The sequence below is a fragment of the Spodoptera frugiperda genome, chromosome 24 (genome assembly GCF_023101765.2).
Source record: "Spodoptera frugiperda isolate SF20-4 chromosome 24, AGI-APGP_CSIRO_Sfru_2.0, whole genome shotgun sequence".
Classification (NCBI taxonomy): domain Eukaryota; kingdom Metazoa; phylum Arthropoda; class Insecta; order Lepidoptera; family Noctuidae; genus Spodoptera; species Spodoptera frugiperda.
This window is the reverse complement of record NC_064235.1, coordinates 10524-37958: the sequence shown is the minus strand read 5'-3', so window position 1 is coordinate 37958 and position 27435 is coordinate 10524. Positions and strand designations below refer to the sequence as shown.

General features: G+C 50.2%; 3 protein-coding genes across 4 annotated transcripts in view; 2 read left to right on the top strand and 1 right to left on the bottom strand.

Annotated features, from left to right (window-relative positions):
• LOC118282073 (uncharacterized) overlaps positions 1–7525 on the top strand; it is a 35495-nt gene extending 27970 nt beyond the window's left edge. Inside the window, exons 3-7 of one of the 2 annotated variants that reach the window (XM_050703549.1) lie at positions 3762–4030; positions 4115–4586; positions 4663–4790; positions 4977–5369; positions 5524–7525. In XM_050703549.1, the coding sequence (XP_050559506.1) occupies positions 3762–4030; positions 4115–4586; positions 4663–4790; positions 4977–5369; positions 5524–5951 (1690 nt within the window). In that variant the 3' untranslated portion in view covers positions 5952–7525. Of the gene's footprint in view, positions 1–3761; positions 4031–4114; positions 4587–4662; positions 4791–4976; positions 5370–5520 lie in introns of both variants that reach the window. The other variant, XM_050703548.1, reaches the window with a different exon arrangement.
• Positions 7526–8996: 1471 nt separating this feature from the next.
• LOC118282069 (double-stranded RNA-specific editase Adar) lies at positions 8997–26261 on the bottom strand. The gene is made up of 13 exons (XM_050703838.1): positions 26013–26261; positions 24158–24174; positions 23950–24055; positions 23333–23418; positions 22918–23248; positions 22810–22843; positions 22571–22734; positions 22406–22480; positions 21099–21927; positions 11380–11530; positions 11170–11299; positions 11031–11107; positions 8997–10955 (listed from the first exon to the last, which is right to left on the bottom strand). The coding sequence occupies exons 1-13, from the start codon at positions 26044–26046 to the stop codon at positions 10827–10829; spliced, it is 2163 nt and encodes a 720-aa protein (XP_050559795.1). The 5' UTR covers positions 26047–26261; the 3' UTR covers positions 8997–10826.
• LOC118278651 (pancreatic lipase-related protein 2-like) lies at positions 12656–20229 on the top strand. Its single transcript, XM_050703691.1, has 6 exons — positions 12656–12859; positions 16501–16612; positions 17555–17703; positions 18186–18542; positions 18994–19104; positions 19730–20229. The coding sequence occupies exons 1-6, from the start codon at positions 12817–12819 to the stop codon at positions 20125–20127; spliced, it is 1170 nt and encodes a 389-aa protein (XP_050559648.1). The 5' UTR covers positions 12656–12816; the 3' UTR covers positions 20128–20229.
• Positions 26262–27435: the final 1174 nt, after the last annotated feature.

The window sequence follows — 27435 nt, the reverse complement described above, 5'->3', positions numbered from 1 at the left end:
AAGATACATACGACTAACATATGTTCAAGTGTGGGAGAGCTGAGCTTCGGCACTGCTGGACCGGCTCGACCGGGGTGATACCACGGCCGCGCAGTACACCGACGCGACGTGAAACAACCACTTGCGTTGTGTTTCGTTGTGTGAGTGAGGTTACCGGAGGCCGAATTTCCCCTTTCCAATCGTTCCCCATCCCCGATTTCCGAACAACAACCCTTAAATCCCTAACCCCCAAAAAGTCGGCAACGCACTTGTAACGCCTCTGGTGTTTCAAGTGTCCATTGGTGGCGGCGATTGCTTACCATCAGGTGATACGTGTGCGTTTACGTGTTTCATAAGAAAAGATACATATAATTACTATGTATACATATATGTGTAGGTATAGGCTCGCACTAGATGGGATCCCGTCGACCTCCGCGTCACGTGCCGCGCGCGCAGCAGGTGTACCCACTACACACGCTGCCGTACTGTGTGTGATGTGTGTTAGTAGATATGTATGTATGTATGTATGTGTGGACTGGTTCTATGTCATTCACATAAAAGGATAAACAAGTAAACCTAGGACACTCCATGAGTACGATGTTTTCATCACATATAGGTAGTTAAGTAGGTACGCTTTAGTTAGATTGCAGAACGCTTTGAGTGGTTGCAAAATAGAGTGCTCTTCAGCTAGGTAGGGGGTGTACATTTCAATTCCAATGTATTCTTCAGGAGTTGTACTTTTTATAATTTCAATCATTAACATGAAATAAAAGTCTTATCGTATACTAATTGCATATTTTTCGTAACATCGTAGTAGGACAGTTTATAGTAAGTAGTTGCAAGAGATCTCTTAGGGAGAAGTCTCGTATCAGAAGACCGTCGTAGTCTCGTGGCACAAATATAATTCGTAACGTCCTAGTCTCGTAGTAGGTGAAAAATTGGTACTCAAGTAACTTGACCTTCGTAGTCTTGTAGCAGACGTCGTAGTCTCGTAGTCAGAACATCTTACTGACTAATTGTACCACCCCGTTCGCTAAAGTCCTGCGACTTTGAGCCGGAGCGTCCGTGTAGACCTCTTATGTTGTCCGCTAGCTCAAATATGTATTATCAATACGAAGTGTAGCAGACTTCGTAGCTTCGTCGATATGTGATAGTCTCTGAGTATATTGTATCTCAACATTTTTAGGGCTTTTTTCCTAATAGGAACATGACAGCGAAGCCCCATTATATGATACAAAATTAAATGATATAATGATATAGGCAAGAGATTTTTCATACTTAGACAGCAAACCCTATTTTATTAAGGGTCACTATGCCAGTAGCCCAGTAAGGGTCGCCATGCAGGTCGCACGTCACCAGCGCGTGTGGTTACGTGTGTAATCCCATCAGGTCCGGCGGTGTGACGTCATCACGTCACGCCGCGCGCGGCTTCCGACCTTGACACCAGCGCCGTATAATGTGATAGCAGGAAGCCCTAGCAAGTTGGGGACATTGGCGAGCTATGTATCTGCGTGTTAGAGATTTTGAATGGATCCAGCTCTGTGTATGATTATAAATATTGAGGCTACATAAAATTAACAGTTATAACACAAAAATTGTGAAAAGTGAGTGTACATTGTATAGCGGCATTACGTGCCGTAATATGCATGTGCACCTCTGCCTACCCCTTCGGGGATAAAAGGCGTGACGTTGTGTATAAAATTAACAGCATTTGAAATAAACCTCACGCCTGTCTCCCATTAAGTAGGTAGAGATAATGGAACGCTAATTGCTACTAATCTTACACACCTCTTTCGCTTCATCAACAGTCATCAGTCTTTTCATGCATGCTTATAGGTTAAGGGTACTTTTAATTTGGCCCTTCTTTAATATATCGCCAATTTGGTCGCTATATGTCCGTCTAGGGTGCCCTCTTTAATCCGGAGCTGCGGACTACCTAGCGGGTTTACCGGGGCTCCAGCTCGAATAGCAGGAGTAGGAACGGGGTGGTTTTTAGTCAGTAAGAGTCTGACACTCTCTCGCCTCGCCCAAGGCGGGAGAAGTAATTGGATGATTTTCCCACCTTAAAAAAAGGGGTGTCCTCTTCCAACTGTCCTGTTAGTAAAAACTAGATAATAAATTAATAAGCGTGTAAATATAACAACTACTTGTAGTCCAAGACCCGGTCTGTGTGTACATCTGTGTGTTCGTCTCGGTGTAATCAGAATATGTACGGTAGCCTCTTTAGTGGTTTGTGACACATTTGTTGTTATTGTACAACATGCGGGACTTTGGTCATGCGGTGACTGCACACTTTGATACTGTTTAGTTGTTAGGGAAGGCTTTGCCATGTCATTTTTTGTACCAAAAGCCGGTAATCAAGCGAACAGATCGCCGCCGCTCATGGACACCCGAAACACCAGAGGCGTCCGAAGCACAAGTGCTTTGTCGGCCTTTTGGGAGTAAGGAATTTAAGGGTTGTTGGGGAATCGGGGATTGGGAAGATTGGGATGGGGGGAATTGGGCATCAGGTAACCTTATTCATCCAAAGAAACACAACGCAAGCGCTGTTTCACGTCGCTTTTCTGTTCGGCCGTGGCCGTGGTTGTGGTCGAACCGGCCCATTCGTGCCGAAGCATGGCTCTCCCACACTTAACACACAACTCTATTTAAAATAAAAAATACTTTCTGATCGAGACAGACCGGCTGACGGCAAGCTCAATCTACACTAACAGCCTAGAACTTCATTGATCTAGCGACTAATGATCCAATCGCCTGACCCCACCAATTGCCGCGGAGTCACAGGTGTCACTCGCGGACTCGCGCAGTGGGCGGCGCGAGTCAGTCGTGTCACATTCCAACTTATATTTATTTTTTTTGAGCGAGGAAATTCATCCAATGCCTTCTCTCGCTTTGGGCGAGGCGAGAGAGAGTGTCAGACTCTTACTGACTAAAACCACCCCGTTCCTACTCCTGCTTTTCGAACCGGAGCCCCGGTAAACCCGCTAGGTAGTCCGCAGCTCCGGAATTCCAACTTATAATACAATCTGTCGCGATGGTGCGAAAATAGCCCGCGGCCGCTGCCGGGCCCCTCGCGGCGTGAGTGACACTGCGGGCACAATCATCAGGGGACCGGTCACTCTTTGTTATTTGTTATTCGAAGATTACGTAACGTTATCACTCCTTGAAGGGGCTCCGTAATATATCACCGTTGGAGTTGTTATCCATTGTAGTATGGGTTTGCCAAACATGGATCATGATTTTAGAGTACGTGTTGGGAATATGAAAATATATGTACTTCATGATGTTCCAGAGGTGAGCTGCCTCGTTGGTCGAGTGGTCGCAATTAAGTGCGACTGCCAGACAAGGGGTCTTGGGTTCGATTCCCGGATCGAGCAAAGGATTATTGGAAAGAAAATTCAGTTAGAAAATTCCCAGTAGGTAGTAACTAGGAATCTGGAATTGTGTCCAGTATATGGCAATAGGCTCACCCCCTATTACATGGGACTTACGAGTCGAACACAAATGGTTGAAAGATGGGTGTACATTAGTGGCATTACGTGCCGTAATGTGCACCTCTACTTACTCCTTCGGGGGCAAAAAGCGGGACCTTGCTTTTAATATCCCTGAAGGTTTTTTGCGACGTCATGCCTTTTATCCTCGAAGGGGTAGGCAGAGGTGCACAATCCTAAGGATTTATGTTCATATATTTATTAATACTTGTGACAATAACCTATTTGCAGTTCATGTTACACGTATTTATAGTGTACGGATAGTAAAACTGTTTATCTATCTATCCACAGACGCTGGTGTGTGTCGTGTGTGTGGAGCTCGGCCAGCGTACTGCTGCACCGGCTGCTCACCGCGCCGCTGCCGCAGCTGCCCGGCATCGGGCCCCAGCCCGCCAGCGGGCCCCCGCCCGCCGCCGGGCCCCCGCCCGCCGCCGGGCCCCGCGCGCGCCGCGCCGGCACCGAGCACCTGCACCCCGAGCCGCGCGTGGAGTGCGTGGAGCTGCACGCGCCGCCTGCGCACGCGCACACGCTCGACGTCATCTTCGTGCACGGACTATACGGTGCGTGACGTCACATCGTGCTCGATACAGTCAAATATATTGTAAGTGTACCTAGATACTAATGTATGTCGGTCCCGTGCGCAGGGTCGCTGGGCAACACGTGGCGGCAGGGCGAGTGGCGCACCAAGTACAAGCTGGACCCCACGCGGGTCCCGCTGCGCACGCACGAGGCGGCCCCGTGCGCGTGCACGCACAGCGCGGCCGGCGCGCACAGCTCGCAGCTGGCCGCGTACGAGAGCAAGCTGCACGAGCTGTACAAGGAGGCGATGCGCGGCGACCACTACGAGGCGCAGGCCAAGTTCGTCACGCAGCTGTACCACAGCGACTGTCAGCCCGAGGGGGGCGCCCCCGCCGCGCCCAGCGAGTGCCGGTGCGCGGGGGGCGCGGGGGCGCGGCGCTGCCAGGCGGGCTGCGGCTGCGTGTGCGACGCGTGCTACTCGGCGTGCTGGCCGCGCGACTGGATCAAGGAGGACTTCCCGGGGGCGCGCGTCATCTCCGTCAACTACACCAGCGACCCCTACCTGTGGCGCCCCCTCTGGGTCAAGGGCCACAAGAGGTAACGCCCGCACACACACACACACACACATGGTACCTGTAACACTAACTGACACTGTATGTATGTACGTGTGCAGGCTGCGGCTGCACGAGCGCGCGCAGCAGATGTCTGCGCAGCTGGTGGCGCTGGGCGTGGGGCGGCGCCCCGTCGTGTGGGTCGGACACTCCAAGGGGGGGCTCTTCATCAAGCAGATCTACTGCGACGGTGAGCATTTTTAAGATCTGTAGACTTCGCTGAACTCTGCTGGTAGAAAGTAATTTGATTCGAATCCAACTCCAATTAAACCTTGAGTAAATCCCAATGTATCCTCTGGAACTGGCAGGCTTCTCTGCTATAAAACATGACAGCGTTGTACTAGCATATTATATAGCGGTGTGTTCCATGTTACAGCGTACGAAGCGTACCTGAGGGTGAGCGGAGCACAGGAGGCGGAGCGCGACATCGCCAACAACAACACGGGGCCCGAGCCGTGCTGCCGGCACCCCGGGTCCCTGCTCGACACCTACCGGCGGGGCCCGGCCGCGGGGGCCCGGCGGGGCCCGCGCGACACGCTGCGCAGCGTCAGCCACATGACGGCGCTGCGACACAACCACAACTCGGGGGACCTCGACGTAGTCGGTGTACCGGGTGCCACACACCCACTCGACGACAACTGCAACCCGCCGCCCGCCGTCGACAGCTCGCAGTGCGGCGACCTCACTGCGGGGGGCGCGGGGGGAGAGGGGGGCGAGAGGGGAGAGCTGTGCGGGGAGAGCACTGAGGACCTGGCTTCTAGTGATGAAGGTATGTAGCCTAAACTTTAATGTCCAAAGATCAGCTATATAATTTTAAACCAGATTACCATGGTCTCGCTTTGTATAATGTTTCCTCACATTCAACGGTCAGTTTATACTGGTTACATGTAAGTATAGGTATCAATGTATGTATGTCCCAGCAGTGGTGGCGCGTCTGTGGTCGATGTCGAGCGCGTTCATGTTCTACTCGGTGCCGCACCGCGGGTCCTCGCTGGCCGACATCAAGGCGCCGCTGACGGCGCGCAGCGTGGAGCTGCAGGAGATCGCGGCCGACTGCAGCCTGCTGCGGGCGCTGCAGGCGCGCTGGCTGCGGGCCACCGCCCCCGCCCCCGGCCCCGGCCACCGGCCCCCGCCCCGGGTCCACAGCCTCGTGGAGACGTGCCGCACGCTCATGTCCGTGCTGTGGCTGCGCATCGTCAGCGCGGAGTCGGCGGACGCGGGCGTGGGCTCGCTGCTGGGCGTGGGCGTGGACCACCGCGAGATCTGCAAGCCCAGCAGCCGCGCCTGCCCGCTCTACACCGAGCTCGCGCAGCTCATCCGCGCCGCGCTGCACAACTGCCACTGTCGCTAGTACACTGTCGCTAGTACACCCACTACCATGTACTACACACTGCTATACACAGGGAGACTACACTGCTGTTTTCTAATTATTGTCGGTCAGTAATCATCACCAACAATTGGGCCTCACTCTCACTCACTCCATACAAAATATAGTTAGGTATACTACATTCTACCTCAAATATTTAAATCTAGCGACAATTAAATGATTGAAACTGACCGACATGACACCATGTCTTATTCACGGAGTTTAGACTAAATATGTTGTTAGAAACATTTCATTTAAATGTAAAACAATAGTGTCTCTCTCTGTGTGCCATGTGTGTAGTGGTGGGACACGTGCCGCTAGTGTTGTGTCGCTGTGTCGGCCATAGACAGGTCGAGTGACACTCGTCGCTTGTAAAGTGACAGTAGGTGTTGTCTATGGATGAGTGACTCTCGCTGAGTTAGCGGACATTTTTAATTAAATATTTGAATTATGTGACTGTGATGTGTACACCGGTGTGTGCCTACTGTATTATACGAAACGAAATTTCGTTATAAAACTTTCTATATTTTCGACAACAAACGAAGAATTCGAATTAACAGACAAAGTTACGCTTAATGAAACAATTAAGTGTAGTCTTTGTCACAGATTGTATTCGTTTGATAATGAAATTACGATTCTATGAGTATAGTAGGCCAGTAGTGCCCTTTGTACCAACCTCTCCTAAGTTTTAAGAAACCCCTAAGCTGAGATAGGTGTGCACCATCCTGTAGGTATGTGACAACTAATAATACAAGTAAGGGGTTAGTTTGAGTGGTGTAGCGTACCTTGGCGGGCCCCGTATAAATTTTTTGGGGCTTTTATTTTGAGGGGGGAAAATCATCCAATGACTTTTCCCGCCCTGTCTTTCAAGCCTCAAAGAGGGGTCTTACCGATGCTATAACAGTGAGCCTATGTTTGGGGCCCTTACAATAACATTAATTTCAAGTTGCTACCAACTTTTGAACGCATGCTTTACGCAGAAAAAAGGAATTGATTATTTGGACTTTTATAATTTCTGAAATGAAATTAAAATTTATTGATACGACAGTTACTGACGCTAGCTACGCCTCTGATACTAAACAACTTTTAGCTAAGAGCTGGTTTAGGCGAGGTTGGTGTAGAAGGGCCATAAAGAATGATTCCATATAGTGTGGCATTTACCGACCGTTACCTACTCGCGCTAGTAATACATAATTAGTTAATTATTTTGTTATATTCTATTGTGATCGCTCTACTTGAAGAGTAGAGCTGCTAGACGCTAAGTATACTGTGTAGTGTAGTGTACAGGCAGGAATACATTCGCGGGACGTGGCGACAGTATCTGTTTGTCCAATCAGTGCAGCTGTCAAAGATGAATGACCAATGGTGTGACACTAACTAATTCCCTATTGGACGAAAATATGATCGGTTGACACTAGCTCCATCTAGTGAGCAGAAAATGTAAGCACGACCCGGCGATGTCTTCCTGCCTCAAATAATGTTATTGTATGCGCCGGCGCATGAGATGCGGCGGCGCGATGTTATGTTTATTGTATCAATAAATAAGTGAACAAGTGCCACTGAGACTTTCATTCCTAACTCTACTTACTCTCTAACATATTATGACAGTCTGTCAGTCAGCTGTAAGCAATGTATCTCAGGAACAAGTCCTGCAAGAAGCAACTTTTTATAAACGATTCACCTGAAGTTCAGGGCCGAATGCGAAAGTTTGTGTGTATGGTTGTCACTCAATCACGTCAAAACGCCTGAAGGGATAGAGATGAAATTTGGAATAGGGGTATATTATGATCTGAAATAAGAGATAGGTCACATTATTATTCCCACGAGAATGCGGGCAAAGCCACTGGCCGAAGCTAGTATGACATATGAAATTTTATCACCACACCTTCAGGTGATCAGTCATTTTTTTCTTCAGATAACTTACCTACAAAATATTTACTTAACCAACTGCTGTTTTTTCAAATTCTTGATATTTGTAATCGCCCCACTTAAATACAAGTAAGTAGTCCAGTGCGCGACCTATTTAGATACTAGTATGTACCTACTGCACCTACCGCCGCGCCTGCGCACTATCTCCCGCGAGGCATGTTGCAACGGGTGCAGCTCGGCACTGCTTCAGTATCCTCAGTACGAGTTGATGAGTTGCCGGAGTCTGTGTTTCCTGATGGGTATAACCTGGGTGTCTTCAAAGCCCGAGTGAATAGGTTGCTTATGGGCAGACGTGCTCCATCGTAGGCCGCATCATCACTTACCATCAGGCGAGATAGCGGCCAAACGTCGGCCCATATAAGATAAAAAAAGAGTTTGCTTTACGGTTAACAAGATCGAAACGAGAGCGCGTTTGGCGTTCTGATTGGTTGGTTCATTCGAGCCGGCAGTTGTAGTAGTATGAAGTTAAAACAAACTCGCACTAAGGCCTCAGAACATGTTCCTCTATCTATACTTACGTAACTCGGGAACATGTCACTGTTATCTAATCCGCCACAGTGTCCGCCCTGATACTGCGCCCAGTCAGCTGTCATGTAGGAATGTGTCGGTATCGGGAGTTACCAGTATGTGGTATCATTGCTGGGAACACCCTGTGTGACGGTATGTGGGTCACCATGAAATGTAGATACTTGCAATGTTTAGGTAAATCATTTGTTGCAATTTTTGTCTTTATCTGTGGAATGATATAATTTGTGTATGCTAGTATACTGCACTAGTACAGGGTATAACATTATGCACGTGACTCTCTAAAATGACAAGCAGATTCCTAAAATGATAGGGTGGAGACATTGACAATACTGTCGATCAGTTTAATATTTTATTAGAAGGAGAGTAGTGCGGTTTACATTAATCTCTCCTGAATTTAAGAAACCCGTAAGCTAAAATTCAGAATACTTTAGTTTTCATAAATCTATACCTAACAGTATAAGTGAAGGATTAATTTAGCTGATACGTCCCGATACATGACTTAGTGACCATTTAGGGGTAGTTGGTGTCAACGGTCACAACTGTACAAGGAGGTGGTGAAATAATACACAGCGCTGCATACAAACTGATTTATTAACTTAATCCTGCTTCATCCAGCGTACAGCGGGCGGGCGACGCCCGCGGCCCAATCATTATAACATTACATTAACTAAATACAAACATAATCTAATTATTTATTATTACAACAAGGTACGCGCAGCACTCGTAACGCGATGCGGACACGTGGCGCCATCTAGTACCACAACAACAACAACAACAGAGCAAATAGTTCCCGGACTTTACAACTAGATGGCGCGCGCGTGCGTAGTGTTTATCGTAGCTCGCTTCGTTTGGTCTTATAGACAGGGGATCGATTTGTGCCAATTACAGATCTTACACTATGTAAAGTACAATAATTAATCTACCTACGATATAATTTACTATTGGTTAGACTTGACTCGCTAACACTACTCTACTTCCTCAGGTCTCACTCGCATTGCCTCGTGTGCGTCTCCATTCACAACTTATTTACGATAAATTCAGAAAGTATCAACAATTACTTCGACATATTGATTTAGAATCCACTTACAACTATTAAAACTTGTTAATTGTACGATTTCAACATGTTTAGCTAAGGGATCCCCCAACTAGGTACCTCCTACTAGTACTAACTCTACACTAAGTTAAGGTGAGAACAGACTAGAATACTCGGAGCGTTACTTGACTACTGGCGCGACGTTACGAGTGTGTTACAGGCTTTATTTAAAAAAATACTCTTACAATACGGTCTTTGTGTTCCGACATCACAGGCACAGGTACTTGTACACACACACACGCACACACACACACACACACACACACACACACACACACTTGTACGTGTGTAGACACCGACAGACTGCACTAGTGTGAGTGGGGCGCACTAATCACTATCATGTCAACTTTATAAAACATAGGTCTCTACACGGGAACTGAACCCGCGCTACACTCACTGGGTAACTCCGTCGGTCGGTAACTACACGAGGGGGGAGGGGGTAGGGGGGTCAAACAAACATAAACTGGTACATAACTATAATATGAGTACTATTCACAAACCTTCGAAATGTTTTAATTTAAGCAGACGGATCAACTGACACCCGCGACACCAGAGGCGTTACAGGTGCGTTGCCGGTCTATACTAGATCTGTGAGACTAACAGGCTTGTGAATAGTACCGTGTTATAAGTCAGCAACATGCAATATATTACGCGACGCGGCGGGCGCGAGTGCTCAGTAATATCTTTGGTATCGCGGCACTGCGGCCGACACGTCGCGACAGACAGACAGACATTATCTCTATATGTATATATATAGACAGACACAGGGCACCGACACGTGTATGGCGGCACGCGCCGCGCTACTCGGAGACAATCGGCGCGCCCCACGCCGCGCCATGTCTAGTCCGCTCCCTACACACGCTACACTGCCGTACACAGCATACACAGCATACACAGCCTTACACAACCGTACACAGGGCGGAGCGGAGAAGACATCGCGCGGCACCGGGGCGCGCGATATGTCTGTGAGTAACTGCGACAGGTGGCGCGGCGACGGGGGGGCGGCGGGGGCAGGGGGCGCGGGGGCGCGGGGGGTGACTGTACTCTGCCTCCAAGGTTGGTCTACACCGAGCTCGTGTGGCGCCGCGGCATGATCCACTACCAAAGCGCGCGCGGCCGGGCGGCCCGGGGGGGGGGGGGGGCCGGCCGCGTCTCGAATACTACAAGCTGCGACTGCTTTGGTAGACATCATCAGTGGCTGGGGGCGCGCCCGCCCCCGCCGCGCGCGCTCACGTGAGGCCGCGGGGGCGCGTGCGCGCGCGGCGGGGGCGCGGGGGCGCGGCGCCACACGGCGCGGACTGTGGGCCCGCCTAAGTGAACAGGAGCGCGGGGTCTGCGTCCGTGAGCTCGCACACGAACTGGTCCTGCTCCAGCGGCCGCCGGATCCAGCTGCCCAGCTTGGCGCGCTCGAACGCCTCCGTCAGACGCCGCTTAGCCAACTATACACGGACATACAGACAGACATACAGTATACATACACACAGCTAGTATATAGTACACAGTAGTACACGCACCTGGTAGGCGGGACACATCTGCTTGGCCTCGTTGTACAGCAGCGTGTCGGAGATGTCGAGGGGCGCGGGGGGCGCGGGGGCGCGGCGGGCGGGGGCGCGCCGGCGGCGTCGGCGGCGTCCGGCGCGGTCAGCTCCAGGTCCTGGTCGGGCGGCAGCGGCGGCAGGCGGCGCGCCAGGAACTGCCAGCGCGCGAACATGCTCTGCTTGCACAGCAGCGACGGCTGACCCGACTCCAGCTTGCCCGTCGTCGCGTTGATCACCTCGGGCAGCTGCGGGGGTAGGGGGGAGGGGGGGGTCACTATACTGCACTATACAATGTATGTAGTGTACAGTGTACAGTGTACAGTACCGGGTGCGTGCAGACCCAGCAGACGCTGAAGGAGGGCGCGCGCGCCGGCGTCCGCGCCTCGGTGCTGGCGGCGCGCGACAGCAGGGGGCACTGCAGCTGGAAGGGGGGGGGCAGGCACGACAGGTACGACTCGATGCGCCCGCAGATGGCTCTACACAAATATAGCACTACATCACACACAACATATTGTCACACGTAGACAGTAGCTTCTGTAGGGAATCAAACGTTACATCATTACGTCGTAAATCTCAAAACTCGCTGCGCAACTTCAATAACAGACTAGTAATGTGACGAACTGTGTCAAAATTTACTAACAGAATACATGGGTCAGTACTAAGTAGGTACCTGAGCACAATGTACTAACTGTATTATTAGAACTTATAACGGGATATTTACCATGTTTATTTATTTTATCGAGTTTCCGATATTTCGGCACTGTTGCAAGCGCCATGTTCACGGATTAACACGGATTCACGGATTAATTACACAGTTAATAATAGTGTTAGTGAACATGTCAGTTTAAAAACTTATATGTACTAACTGGCCAAAACTACTATCAGAAGATTCAATGTGGAGTTTAATACACAATAGGCTCACCCCTTATTACATGGGACTGATAAAACTAGGTATTTAAGGGTTGTTGGGAATTCGGGGATTGGGAAGGGTGTAATTGAGCTTTTGGTAACCTCACTCACACAACGAAACACAAAGTTTTGGTTGGTTCACGTTTAGTTTTTGCTCAGCCGCGGTATCATTCCAATCGAGCCGACCCAGCAGTGCCACTGCCCAAGCATGGCGAGTCCACAATTAAAAGTATGTAAGTCCTGGTGAACAGGAGTATGTAGAGGTGTGTCCGTGAACAGTTTGTCCCCAAAATAAAAAGCCTTGGTCCCTAAAAGCTTTTTCTAAAGGTTATTATTATTGCGTTAGTTTGGAAGTATGGACGTTAGTTACTCTTTCACGTCAAAACGGCTGAAGGGATCGGGATGAAATTTGGAACAGGGGTAGATTACGGTCTGGAATAACACATACCTAAGCTATTTATCCTACAAGAAGACGGAGGAAGTCGCTGGCAGAAGCTAGTACTAAATCATCCAAGGCGGGAGAAGTCATTGGACAATTTTTCCCCCTCAAAAAAAAAGGCATAAGACAAGTAGTGCGTTACTTGTAAGTTGGGTGAGTTTATGTAAACAGTAATTAAAGGGAGCGCAGTAATGTATTAATGTATCGGTGTAGTAGTGTAGTAGTGTGTGTTGCCCAACTACTGGCAGTGGTAGTGGCGGTGGTGGTGGTGGCACTGCACCACCGCGCCTTGGACGCACCGCACGCATCGCACTCTCTCTCAGACACCATAGCATAGCATAGCATAGTAATATATAATAATTTAATAATAAGTTATAATAGTATAGTATAGTATAGTCCAGTGTGTGTGTCGCCATGCAGTCCGTGGTACCGCTCGCCTGCTTCCTGTCCCTCATACGTGAGTATACTGAATTTTTTATATGGTATAAGCCGGTAATCGAGCAAATGGATTCACCTGATGGTAAGCAATCAGCGTTGTCCATGGACATACTACTCGGAACACCAGAGGATTCTAGAGTATATTGACGGTTTTTTGGAGATTTGGCCATCAGTGTCATTCTTGTGCTCAAGAACAGAGAAGCAACGCTTTGGGTGTTTCCCGATAGATTTCTATGAGGTCGCGGTGTCACTCCGGTCGAGCCAGCCCAGCGCTAACCATGACGAGTCCCACATGTGAAACCAAACAACAGTAGGTGACGTGCTGTGTACTGTTATGTAACTTTATTGCTCACTGGCTTCTACAAGTAGTGTCCCCCGCGTTTCCGTGCAATAAAAAGTACCGTATCTCCCAAGTTAGCTCACACCCCTGTCTGTATACTCAAATTTCATCAAAAATCCGTTCAGTAGTTTCAGCGTGTTTCACGGACAAACATTGAAACACACAAACTGTCTACATTTATAATATTAGTGGGATTGATTGTAATGATTACAATCAGGACAGATGACCTCCATGCAAGGATGATACGAATGACCACTGTTTTGTTTCGTCAGTCTGTTACTATCTGTAACTCATCCCGAATCACTGGATCAGGAACGGTGGAAGTCCAGATCTACCAGCAGGTCAGGGTTCAATACTTTGACATTTGTACTGGGAACCGACTTCATCTCAACATGAATGTTGAAATGTAGGAGTCAAAGTTAAAGTTAAATTCAAATAATTTATTCCAATTAAACCATGGATTGGATAGGTACTTTTGAAATGTCAACGAGTAAAGAAATAAACAATAATAATCTGTCAGATTGTCCGTCAGTGAAGCTAGATGCTCGTAGTTCCTATCGAGTTAATAACTTAATTATTATGTTATCGGCTTACTCACGTACTATTTTGACGAGGAACTCGACTAGTTTCAATATGAGCCTCTAGCATGGCTTGAAACTAGTCGAGTTCCTCATCAAAACACTACGTGAGTAATGCCGATAACATAATAATTAATTTAGTATGTCTCACGAAAGTTACAATAAAATCAGAGTTAATATCTATTGCTTCGAATAAGTTTATAATGCGTGAGAACGGAATGTAGAGCACATGGGTCGGTGGGTTCGATTCCCGAGTGAGTGCTTGGCTCGCTTGCGACAAGTGCTAGTGGAGCGTGACCGGTAACATGGTCAGCGCGCGGCTGCATACTTTATACACACTGACGTAATGCAGGAGTATACAATGTACACATTGTAATCACTGGTACACTCGCTCCTACATTTTTTAAGGGGGGAAATCATCCAATGCCTTCTCCCGCCTTGTACGAGGCGAGAGAGAGAGAGTGTCAGACTCTTACTGACTACTCCTGCTTGCAGTTGTGAACCGGAGTCCCCGGTAACACGCTGGGGACGAATTGAACCAACGAAACGTTTCTGTCGTAGTGCCTAAGTCGGGTATATGACACCCGGCGGTAAGAGTGGGGGTATCTGATGACAAATGTACTTTAATTACCACAGCTCCGGAGAGCTATGATCGTTAGGATTTCAGCAACATTTTTGATAACCATAAATTGCAAGTTACAGTGATATGACAATAATGATTTATTACAAATTTTAAAATAGCTAGTTACAATCGAATTGATAAATATCACTCTGCTTACCCCATATAAAGAGTAAGAAGCGTATAAGTATATGTAAGATGTGGATTGGAAGGAAGGTTGGATAATATGTCAGTCAGTGTGTCTGTGTGTATGTAAGAGCTGGTCCTGCAGGATGTTACATGGCGGAGTGCAGCGATGCAGTTGTGCAACGTGCAGCACCGGTCTGCCGGGTATGGAAGCTGGGAACTGGTCGCGGCTGCATTAGGTTAGTGCGGGGCTAGTATAGTGACGGCACGTGGCGCCGCCCGCCCTTTATGGTATAGGTCGGCGAATGTGAAACGGATCACCTGATGGTAGGCCATGAGTGCCACCAACTATGGACACCCACGACACTAGGAGAGATACAAGTCCATTGCTGGCCTTTTGGGGATCTAGGATGGAGGTAATACAATATAAGTCAATGCTTAAGGTGTAATACAACAATTATTATTAAAGGTTTTTAAGAGAAGTCTCGCAATAGGGTAGTGATTATGATTGATAGAAATTATCATTTTGAAGTTAGATACATAGCATATCGGACAGACAGACAGACAGACAGACAGACAGACAGTTTCCTTGTATCAGTATAAATTAATTAATTTCCCGTATCTCCGCCAGCCGGCGTAATTATCTAGTACCTAGTATCTAGTTGTAGAAAGTGAAATGTCCAGTAGTGACGCGCGGCGCCGGGCAACTAGTATACATTAACATAACTAGGTACAGGGGGCGCAGGGGCGCAGGACTGGCGCGCGCCCAGCGGAACCGGGGCGCGGTAACATTGCGGTAAGTCTTCTTCTTTTGCCCACAGTAAGTCGAGCGTTAGGAATAAATTTGAATCAAAAAGATTTCGTTCGCTAATAAAAACAAATATCTCGACAACACAACCACGAACACAACACTACACCGCTGTAGTGCCGCGCGATCTGCCCGCTAGTTTCGAGAACGGGTCCGCCGCCGCCGCCCCGCTCCCGCGCCGCCGCCGCCGCCGCCCCGCTGCCCGCAAAATTCGAGGCCGAGGCCTGATACAGTGTTACATTATATTGGCGCTAATAGATAATCCATCGTTTTTGTTGTGTTATTCCGATATTAGCGTGGAATGCAGTATTTACACAGATTATGTTCGCCTGCTTGTATTTTTTTATGAGACGTGCCGGTAATCGAGCTGACGTATTACCTGATAGTAAGCAATCGCCGCGGCCCATGGACACTTGAAACAACAGAGGCTTTACAAATGCGTTACCGGCTTTTTGGGAGTTAGAAATTTAAGGGTTGTTGTTCGGGAATGGGGATGGGGAAGATTGGGAAGGGGGAAATTGGACCTCCGGTAACCTCACTCACACAACGAAACACAATGCAAGCGTTGTTTGACGTCGGTATTCGGTGAGGCCGTGGTATCATTCCGGTCGAGCCGGCCCAGCAGTGCCGAAGCATGGCTCTCCCACACTTGGATGAGTCCGTATGTAATATTTATACCGTATACTGGTTGGTTGATCACGTCTTGTATGGGCAGAAAGTATCGTAAAGTAGCACCTGATGGTAAACAATCGCCACCGCCTATAGTCCCTTTTTTTTCACTTTTTTTTTTGAGGGGTGAAAATCGTCAAATTATTTCTTTCGCCTTGGGTGAGACGAGAGGGAGTGTCAGACTCTTACTGACTAAACACCACCCCGTTCCTACTCCTGCTTTTCGAGCCGGAGCCCCGGTAACCCGCTAGGTAGTCCGCAGCTCCGGATCTATAGACACTGGCTACACTAAGACAGTTTTAAATGTGTAGTCGGCATTTGGGGATTGGGTATCGGCGAAGATTCCTGTGATCAGTTCGCTCACACGACTACCCACAACTTAAGCGTTGTTCCACGCCGGTACACTGTGAGCCCGTGGCACCACAGCTGTTGCTGAGCAACTTATCTCCGAACCATTCTCCATGTGACCCTCACCAGTAGATAGTCCAAGTTACTGTATGTTTATGTGTCTGTCCGGCAGGTCCCCCGGGCGTGCAGTACGAGAACGCGCTGCTGCAGCTGGCGCCGGTGGACAAGGCCAAGTGCCCCTACGTGCACGCCGGCACCGACGTCTCCTTCCACCTCTACACCAGGTCAGTGCCACCACATCACACTCTACACTCCACTGTCCACTGTCCACTGTCCACTGCTGCAGCTGGCGCCGGTGGACAAGGCCAAGTGCCCCTACGTGCACGCCGGCACCGACGTCTCCTTCCACCTCTACACCAGGTCAGTGCCACCACATCACACTCTACACTCCACTGTCCACTGTCCACTGTCCACTGCTGCAGCTGGCGCCGGTGGACAAGGCCAAGTGCCCCTACGTGCACGCCGGCACCGACGTCTCCTTCCACCTCTACACCAGGTCAGTGCCACCACATCACACTCTACACTCCACTGTCCACTGTCCACTGTCCACTGCTGCAGCTGGCGCCGGTGGACAAGGCCAAGTGCCCCTACGTGCACGCCGGCACCGACGTCTCCTTCCACCTCTACACCAGGTCAGTGCCACCACATCACACTCTACACTCCACTGTCCACTGTCCACTGTCCACTGCTGCAGCTGGCGCCGGTGGACAAGGCCAAGTGCCCCTACGTGCACGCCGGCACCGACGTCTCCTTCCACCTCTACACCAGGTCAGTGCCACCACATCACACTCTACACTCCACTGTCCACTGTCCACTGTCCACTGCTGCAGCTGGCGCCGGTGGACAAGGCCAAGTGCCCCTACGTGCACGCCGGCACCGACGTCTCCTTCCACCTCTACACCAGGTCAGTGCCACCACATCACACTCTACACTCCACTGTCCACTGTCCACTGTCCACTGCTGCAGCTGGCGCCGGTGGACAAGGCCAAGTGCCCCTACGTGCACGCCGGCACCGACGTCTCCTTCCACCTCTACACCAGGTCAGTGCCACCACATCACACTCTACACTCCACTGTCCACTGTCCACTGTCCACTGCTGCAGCTGGCGCCGGTGGACAAGGCCAAGTGCCCCTATGTGGTATATAACATTGTGTGTGTGTGCACAGACACAACCCGACGGTCCCGCAGCGGCTGGCGCTGGGCGACGACGAGCTGCTGTTCGCGTCCAACCTGCAGTGGAGCGCGCCCACCGTGCTCTACTTCCACGCCTTCATGGAGCAGCCCGACGACGGCAGCGCCGTGGCCGTGCGGGAGGGTGGGCAGACATGTCGCAATATATAGTATACAGCAGTATACAATGTGATAGGTGTGGGACTTCTAACCCGTTAAGGCTGAGTACTACATCTAATTTTATCGACAAAAAAGTAATATGGGTGTTTGAAACCCCAATTGAAAATATTGAAAAATAGCGATTTTTTTGGTAAAGATTATTCAGAATTTTTTTTTTTCTCACCAAAACATTATCAAACATATGAAAAAAGTAATGAATTAGTTAGCCAAGGTTATTAGCTACCGTTTGTCGTTTTTTTTTGTTTCTACGACGCATACAGCCTTTGAAATCACATAAAGTAAGAAAAATATTAAAATAGCCATAATTTTAAGGGAGAGGGGATTCGACCACTTCGATCCCCGACTTTTGTCCTTAAAATTAGATGTAGTACTCAGCCTTAACGGGTTAGAAGTTCGAAACCTATCACATTGTATATAGTGCTACACTACACGATACTACTGTTGCAGCGTACATGCAGCGCGGCGACACCAACGTGATCATGGTGGACGCGGCGCGGCTGGAGGCGGGTCCGTGGTACCCGGCCGCGGCGCACAACACGTGGTTCGTGGGGCAGTACGCGGCGCGCCTGCTGGACTACCTGGCGGCGCGCGGCCTGCGCCTCAACCACACGCACCTGGTGGGCCACAGCCTGGGGGCGCACGCCGCGGGGGTGGCGGGGGGCGCGCTGCGGGCGGGTCGCGTCGCGCGCATCACGGGGCTGGACCCCGCGCTGCCGCTGTTCCACGGGCTGCCCGCGGAGCAGAGACTGGACCCCAGCGATGCGGAGTTTGTGGATGTCATACACACTGACGCCGGCATCTTCGGTAACTACTGCTATTGTTCTCACATAATTGAACCAACGAAACAATGTAACCAAGAATTGTATTGTGAACCTGATTGGAAAAGAGTAACCTATGGAGTTTGTTGCTCGTTCTTCTCCATAGGAATCTACACTTTGGAACGAGCAAATAGAGCAACTAGAGGACTGACCGACAGACAGACGTTATTATTATATTTGCTTTGACGTTCAAAAGTGCCTTCCTGGTCTATTTGAAATAAATAATTTTGACTTTTGACTTTGACTATTCTGTTCTGTGTGGCTTGGCAGTTAAGAGTCTCTTAATTGTATAGTCCTTTCTGGCGTCCCAAGTCAGAAATAGTTCCCTTTCTTTTCTCCTCAATGATATGTGCCAAGTTAGAAACTGCTTGTTCTCCAAATCTAATCCGATGGCCTGACTACACTCGTGTCACTACTGCTTGCTTGTATACTGCTAGGCTACAAGCAGGCGCTGGGCCACGCGGACTACTTCCCGAACGGCGGCGCCAGTCCGCAGCCCGGCTGCGAGCTGGAGGCGGTGCTGCCGCAGCAGCTGCTGCTCAACAAGTGTGAGTATACTACACCCACCACACTGGAGGTGTCACAGTGCACACACTCGTGCTATGTGTTCCATCAATCTATGGACCTGATGGGACATCGCCGAATTTCCTGACTCCGGACAAATAATATTTTTTTATAGTATATGACAGCAAACGAGGTGACTGATCACTTGATGGTAAGCAATCAATGCCGTCTATGGATACCCGTGACACCAGAGGAGTTACATTTTACGTCGGTTGTCTGTGAGGCCGTGATACATACCGCGGGAGCCGACAGAATGTCCTGTCTCCGGCTAGTAATAACCATTTGAATGAAAGCACCCGCTACCAGTAGCAGTATACAGAGTGTAACATGTCGGGGTGTAGTCTTCTGCAGCCACTGGCGCTCGTACCAGTTCTACGCCGAGTCCGTGCTGCGCCCGCGCAGCTTCCTCGCGTCGCAGTGTCCCTCCTGGCGGGACTACACGCGCGGCCGCTGCGCCGGCGCACCCGCCGCGCACATGGGCCACGGGGCGCCCTCTACGTGAGACCCACCTCCCTACCACTGCACCCCACTGTATAGATAGTGTACATAGTATATGTATAGCGCACCGCTTGTATAGCACTGTATGTAGTAGCACGCACACGCCTACAGGTGCGGGTATGCTGCACCCGCGACAATACTACGTGTTCGAGCTGACTGCACCGCCGGCGCCTGCCCACCGCCGCCACAAGCGGTTCCTGCCGGCGCTGCGTAGAGACACCAGTACTAGCAGTACCGACTCCTGGCCCTCGCTGGGCGCGCTGGGCGTGCTGGGCGCGCTGCTGCGGGGCGCGCCGCTCGTCAGCGTGGCGCGGGTCGTGTCCACCCGCGTCACGAGCGGCGCGGGCCAGCTCGCGCACGTCGCCAGGGAGACATCGCGCTACGTGGGCCGCGACCCCGCCCCCCTGCCGGGGGTGGCGCTGGAGCTGGGGGGCGGTGGTTGGTGGGGGACGCTGCGGAAGCTGCTGGGGCTGGCCCCGCAGGGCGCGCGCCTCACCGTGGCGCCCTAACTGTGTCTACTGGGGCTGTGTACGGTAGCACGTAGACTGGCACCATATGTATGTATAGCACACGTAGTTTGGAACTCGCACAAGCTATAGTAACCAGCTTGTATCGACATGTAGCAGCCTGTTCCAATGTATTGTGCCAACGTTAGTACTACTATATACATTGTGTTGCAGGGCGCGCGGCTCGTACTTCCTGCTGACTCACCGGACCTCGCCCTACTCCATCGAGTGACGCGCCCCCGCCCCCGCGCCCCCGATATACAAATGTTGTACAACATGCTGTCGTTTTATTTATTACTTTCCCGCCCCACCCCTCCCTTTATTACACGCATAACAATTATATACTTGCGGGGTAGAGAGTATTAACTCTATCCTGACACGGAGTTACGGTGCATAATCAAATATAAAAACCTAAATTATTACTAAGTACCTACTTACATCATGTTCAATATTTATAACTATGTTCACACTCGAGTCGTCGAAATAACCTATTAGGTACCTACTATCTATATCACGGGTTCGATTCCCATACGAGAAATCTGTGAATTGGTTCAGATAAATCCTTGTACAACAAAGCATCGACAACACAAACAAATGGCGCGAAATATTTGACAGATTACTTCACCACAGATAGTAAAAGCTTACACAACAAGATGGCGTCCGTGTAATCATGTAGATAAGGTGTCTGTGTGAGTTAGATTGTAACAGTGTGTGAATGTGTGAGTAAGTTTGTTTTTCAAAGCTACACGGACTGAAGATATTGCTACTGAGTACAAAGATGGTTCTTGAAATATTCCATGTGGACGATGTCATGATGTCGCGACCGAGAGCTAGTACAGAGATATTTAAGGCTTTTATTGTTGCTGGTGTCTGAGTAGAAGTTACTAATGTAGTGTTGGAGTCGATTCCTAGGTCATATAAAGTACCTGTAGTAGTGGGGTTAATACAAAGTTTGGTATAATTCGTGCACGAACCTGTACATGTGGTGCGGGTGCAGCAGCGAGCCCAGCACGAGCGAGGACAGGTACACGGGCCGCAGCAGGCGCGACAGCAGCGCGCCCTGCAGCCCCACCACGGCCCAGCGCGCCACCTTGTCGGAGCACGACATGGTCAGCAGGCGCTCGCCCTGCATCACGCCGTCCCACGTCTGCACCACGTTGTGGCAGTTCTTCACGGGGATCGTGCCCTCGCCCGACTCGATCTTGGTGCGCAGCTGGCCGCGCGCCAGCCGGTTGGGGTGCCGGTCGGGCTCCGCCAGGTGCGGCTCGTGCGGCGAGAAGATGCGCCCGTCGCCGCACGGCGCCGTGCTCACGTACAGGTGCACCTGCCGCGACGGCTTCAGCCGGTACCCGCCGCCGGGCAGGGGCTCCAGGTCGTTGTCTTCTATGGCCACGGTCGGGTCCGGGCTGCGCGCGTACTGCGCCAGCTGCGCGTACAGGTGGCGCTGCAGACAGCGGCGCGCCGCCACCTCGGCGTGGCAGTCGTTGAGCGCGCGCCCCGACACCGACATGTGCTCGCCCGACACGCACTTCGTGCCCGTCGTCACCGCTATAACGCGCGCATCCTCTGCTCGGTTGTCTATAGTGATCACTATGCCGGCCAGCACCTTCCGCTTGGAGTGCACGAGGTCGTTCTTCATCAGCTCGTTGAACTTCTCGTTGACCAGCTTGCCGATGTGGTCGGCCAGCGTCTGGTGCAGGCCGTGCTGCGCGGGCACGGGCTCACTCCGCGGCCCTCCGCCCTCCTCCAGCGCCGCCAGCGCCGACCGCGCCGCCGCCAGCTTGGCTAGCTTCTTACTCGACCCTATACACACACCCATACATACACCCACCATCCAATGTATATTCACTAGTAAAACATATTTTACTTGTACACTTGAAACCTACCAGTATACATAGGCCTAGTACTAGTACCTAGTATAACTTCGTAATATAATAATGAGCGCCATATTATTGGAGCATGAAATACATTTGTTAGAGCTACTGGAATATACCGAGGAACTATATTTACAAATAAACTAACATTACAACAAAATAGTTACAAGAATTAAAAAAAATCCTTCTACCCTCAACTTTCGATAATTTTCAAAACCGACTGCAGGTACATTACTGGAATTATTTCCTACCGGAGTAAACTATTGATTCTAGGATTTACAGTCTCCGCCGCACTCAGAGACACTCAATGGTGACTACACCCAGTCTTTAATTATTGTTGTCAGAACAAAATCGTTGCTAATGTCTCCGAGTGCGGCAGTTATAGTTAATATGGAGCTATGTCTCACCGTATCCCTCGAACTTGTGCTCCTTGACCTGGCAGACCACCTTGAACCGCATGCTGTGGCTCAGCTGCAGCGGCGCTGCAACGTGCGGGCGTTACATTGTATACTCCCTGTATACTACACAATATATACAGCAACAATATAGTACATTGTACAGTGCGTGCTCACCCTGCGGCGCCGTGAGGGGGGAGCCGTCCCCGAAGGTGCAGGTGAACGTGAGCCCCGAGTAGTTCTCGTACAGCACGTTGATGGGGCTCTTCAGCGCCGCGCCCCCGCCCCCAGCGCCGAACAGCGCCGCCGAGCTGTCCACCGCCATCTCCACCGGCTTCAGGCTGCCGTTGGTGAGCTCTGTAGCCGGGGGCGCGGGGAGCGCGAGCGGCGCGGGGGGCGCGGCCGCGAGGGCGGGCGGCGGCGCCTGCATCGGCGCCGGGCACTGGAAGTCTGACACTGCGCGCGTGTAGCGTACTGTAGGGGCGAGGGTAGTGTGTGGGGGGTGTGCACTATGTGGGGTATACTTACTGGGGGGAACATGTGCGGCTCGTCGCTGGTGAAGTCGGGGGCGCGCGGGGGCGCGGTGGGCGGCGCGGGCGGGGGCAGCACGCGCCCCGCGCGCGCCAGCAGCGCCGCCAGGCAGGCGCGGGCGGCGGCGGCGCGCGCCTCGCGCTTGGAGTGGCCGCAGCCCTCGAAGCGCAGGTCGGCCACGGTGACGGCCACGTGGAAGCTGGGGCAGTGCGCCGGCCCGCCCTGCCGCAGCACCACGTACGCCACGCGCACGCCCAGCTCGTTCAGCGCCGACACCGGCGACTTGCCGCCGCACTCCACCGCGTCCGCCGCCGCCGCCAGCGTCTGTACCGCGCGTTATATATACTACACAACTACACGACTACATACTGTACACTGTATACTGTACACTGTACACTACACACTGACCTGCAGGTTCCACTTGAAGCCGGCGCCGACGCGGATGGAGGGCGCGGCGCGCTTGGCGGGCGGCTCGCCGTCTGCAACACAACGCACTGCGCCCCCGGGCGCGTTACTCACACTACCCGACATATTCACGCAACACTAACGTACAGTACTACACGACGTTACCTTCGCTGTCACACATGTTGTCCTCGCTGTCCGCTACCAGTTACTGACTTACTGACCAACGTACACTGTACACTGTATACTGTATACTGTACACTGACTGCTCCGTACTGTGGCTGGCGACGTTACTGCTGCTACTAGTGCTGCGGCCGCGGGTAGGACGGACATATATACCGCGCGGGCACTGACTACCCGCGACCCACGGACAAACTATATACTGTAGCGGGTGACAGTAGTGGCTGTATGCGCCACACTGACACTGACAGGTGACAGAACGAGTCAAATGTCACGACGCCGGCGCAATGTTTTACCGATTTTGTCAACAACATCAATTTTAAGAGAATCTATTGTTAAAATATTATGAGAAATATCGCGACTATAATGAAATGTAGGTAAATGGAAGAAATGTGTAGTGTGAGAGTGTGGCGCGGTGTGTATGTGTGTAGTGTAGGACTCACAGTATCGGTCGCGCTGCGGCCGCTTGGCGAGTGGCTGCGGCGGTCGTGTGGGGGGTGTGTGATGCCCGGCCGGCAGCTGCGCGGCGCCCGGCGCCGGCTGCGGCGTCTGTAACACCAGTGTAGGGCGTCAGTACAGCACTTACTCGGGTGTACCCGGGCACTACTCACCCGACCGCCGGCCGCCCGCCTCCACTAGCACTCTACTCACCCAGCTCGCGAACATGTCTGCAACAAACGGGAGTCGGATAGTTAATACTAATGGTTACTACACGACGACATGATAACGAGACACCATGTCGTACACAGAGGGAGCTTGTCCTCGATGAATACTACACTGTCATATAGTTACTGGTACACAATGTGGCCTTCTGTAGCTCGCCAGTTATAGAGGATACAATGTTACAATGTACATAGACCTACAACATTGATGGCTATGGCAGCATTGATGAGTGACATGGGACAAGACATAACATACAATGTAACAACAGTCTCAACTTCCTGAGTGATATTACTGTGAACTACAGATAACTATAATACTAATACACACTCCTTAACTAAAGCATTACATAGTTGTTAACAGGGTCACTGTTATAGGCAGCTGACATTATTGTGTTCAAACTCAATACAATACATTGATGATGTCCATATACAGTGAACATTACTGTGGCAAGAGGTTTGGTAATATTTCTTATGGGATCCCAGATTTAGTATTGTATCATATTGACTAGCATCTGCCAGTGGCTTTGCCCGCAGTCCCATGGGATAAAAAGTAGCCTGTGTGTTCATCCAGACCAAAATCTACCTCTGTTACAAACTTCAACTTGATCTGCTCAGCTGTTTTGATGTGATTGAGTAACTGTTGTGTCCATTAAAACACCATATTCAAGTAAATAGGTTTATTGTGCTATGTAGCAGAACCAGTACAAAAGTGAACTGGGAAATGTCTTCTACCCTCTCCTCAGTCAATCTTATTATGTCAATAAGGTTTGACCAGTACCTACATAAGTCTTTGGATGCCAATAGAACTGTTGAAGGCAAATCCTCTGCTAACGTCGGTCACCGGTGACCACCGCGGCGTTCAATGTGTTAAGTATACAACAGTAACAAACAAACAAAGTAGGTGACAAACTCCCATAGTTTACTACATTTATAATATTATAGTAAATAAGTAAGACAATGCCACATACACTCAGTCCATGTCTGTGTGGTACTAGTTGTTGCACACAAGGATATATTTATTGACTTCTGTTCCATATATAGTTACTTTACGATCATATTATAAAACTTGTTAAGGGAAAAATGTCATTAGCATTCTATGATCTTGTGTAGACTAAGACAGAGAGGTACTAGTAGTACTATATGCAGTGCCAGTGACATGCAATGCATAATATTAGGAACAGTTGTAAAGTTTGTAAAGTACAACATTCTACATGTTGGAACTTGTAATTGGCTGAATGATACCTGCGCTCATTGTTATTCATTAGCAGTAAGTCCTCCATGAATTATACATAAATAAGTATTTTAACCTGTTGATTGCCAGTACAGATGACACTCACAGCTACATGACAAACATGTAAACTTATGAAGTTAAGGCATTTACTTCTGAAGCTGTGTGCACTACTTGTAGCCGACTGACTACACCAGTGTAGTGGGCAGTAACAACTTATATTGTTACAAACAGTTTGTGGTACAAGTACCTAGCACTAAGTAATGTTAGACACGGTAACACTGTATCAGTGCGACACGGCGCGCGATATCTACCGCTGCGTGACCACTTCCTTCCTTGTATGTCGCCTACTGACTGATATGGAGTGCTAGCTGTGTTACTGCTGTGTGTGGCGCACTCGGCCAACCGCGCTGTAAGTGTTATAACAGAATGTGACGGACGTAACGAGTCTAGGGGCGCTCTGTAATGCATCAGCTGTGTGGTCGCAGTAACTGGCGGGAGCGAGCCCCGCACTGCGCAGGTTATGTTGTCACCCACCACAGCAACAATACAACGCCTGCCGCGCCGCCACGCCCGCCAGCTAGTGGCAGCTGGTGCAGGTGACGCATAAACTTACCATTTTTGGTAAAGTCCGTGAAGAAGTTATCCATGTCTGCACAATAACATAACAATACTGGCGGTATACACACGGCGGCTTGTCTCGCTCGCTGTACGAGTTATCTGTGTCGCAGCGCTCGCAGTGGAAGGCACATTATCTGGAACTATGCGATGCGATACCGACTGGCACGGTTTGTTTGTAATCATGAAATCATCCCGACCACAATCGATCTCACGTCTCACGTCAGTCGACCAACTGACAGCCACTGCTCGCTTTTGTCTTTTCAGACTTAACCACGAATGTTTAGACAAAATAACTTCTGTTCAGATGCAAATTTTGTTGATATGCAACGACTGTTCAATCGCAGCTACGACTTTTCAGTCGCTACTGCGACTGTGTAGTCGCAACTGCGACTGTTCAGTCGCAACTGCGACTTAACCACGAATTCAGTCGATGCAACTTTTGTTGATATGCAACGACTTTCAATCGCAGCTACGACTTTTCAGACTTAACCACGAATGTTTAGACAAAATAACTTCTGTTCAGATGCAACTTTTGTTGATATGCAACGACTGTTCAATCGCAGCTACGACTTTTCAGTCGCTACTGCGACTGTGTAGTCGCAACTGCGACTGTTCAGTCGCAATTGCGCAACTACTGTTCAGTCGCAATTTTGTCTTTTCAGACTTAACCACGAATGTTTAGACAAAATGACTTCTGTTCAGATGCAAATTTTGTTGATATGCAACGACTGTTCAATCGCAGCTACGACTTTTCAGTCGCTACTGCGACTGTGTAGTCGCAACTGCGACTGTTCAGTCGCAATTTTGTCTTTTCAGACTTAACCACGAATGTTTAGACAAAATAACTTCTGTTCAGATGCAAATTTTGTTGATATGCAACGACTGTTCAATCGCAGCTACGACTTTTCAGTCGCTACTGCGACTGTGTAGTCGCAACTGCGACTGTTCAGTCGCAATTTTGTCTTTTCAGACTTAACCACGAATGTTTAGACAAAATAACTTCTGTTCAGATGCAAATTTTGTTGATATGCAACGACTGTTCAATCGCAGCTACGACTTTTCAGTCGCTACTGCGACTGTGCGACTGTGTAGTCGCAACTGCGACTGTGTAGTCGCAACTGCGACTGTTCAGTCGCAATTTTGTCTTTTCAGACTTAACCACGAATGTTTAGACAAAATAACTTCTGTTCAGATGCAAATTTTGTTGATATGCAACGACTGTTCAATCGCAGCTACGACTTTTCAGTCGCTACTGCGACTGTGTAGTCGCAACTGCGACTGTTCAGTCGCACTGTGTTTAGTCGCAATGCAACTGCGACTGTGTAGTCGCAACTGCGACTGTGTTCAGTCGCAATTTTGTCTTTTCAGACTTAACCACGAATGTTTAGACAAAATAACTTCTGTTCAGATGCAAATTT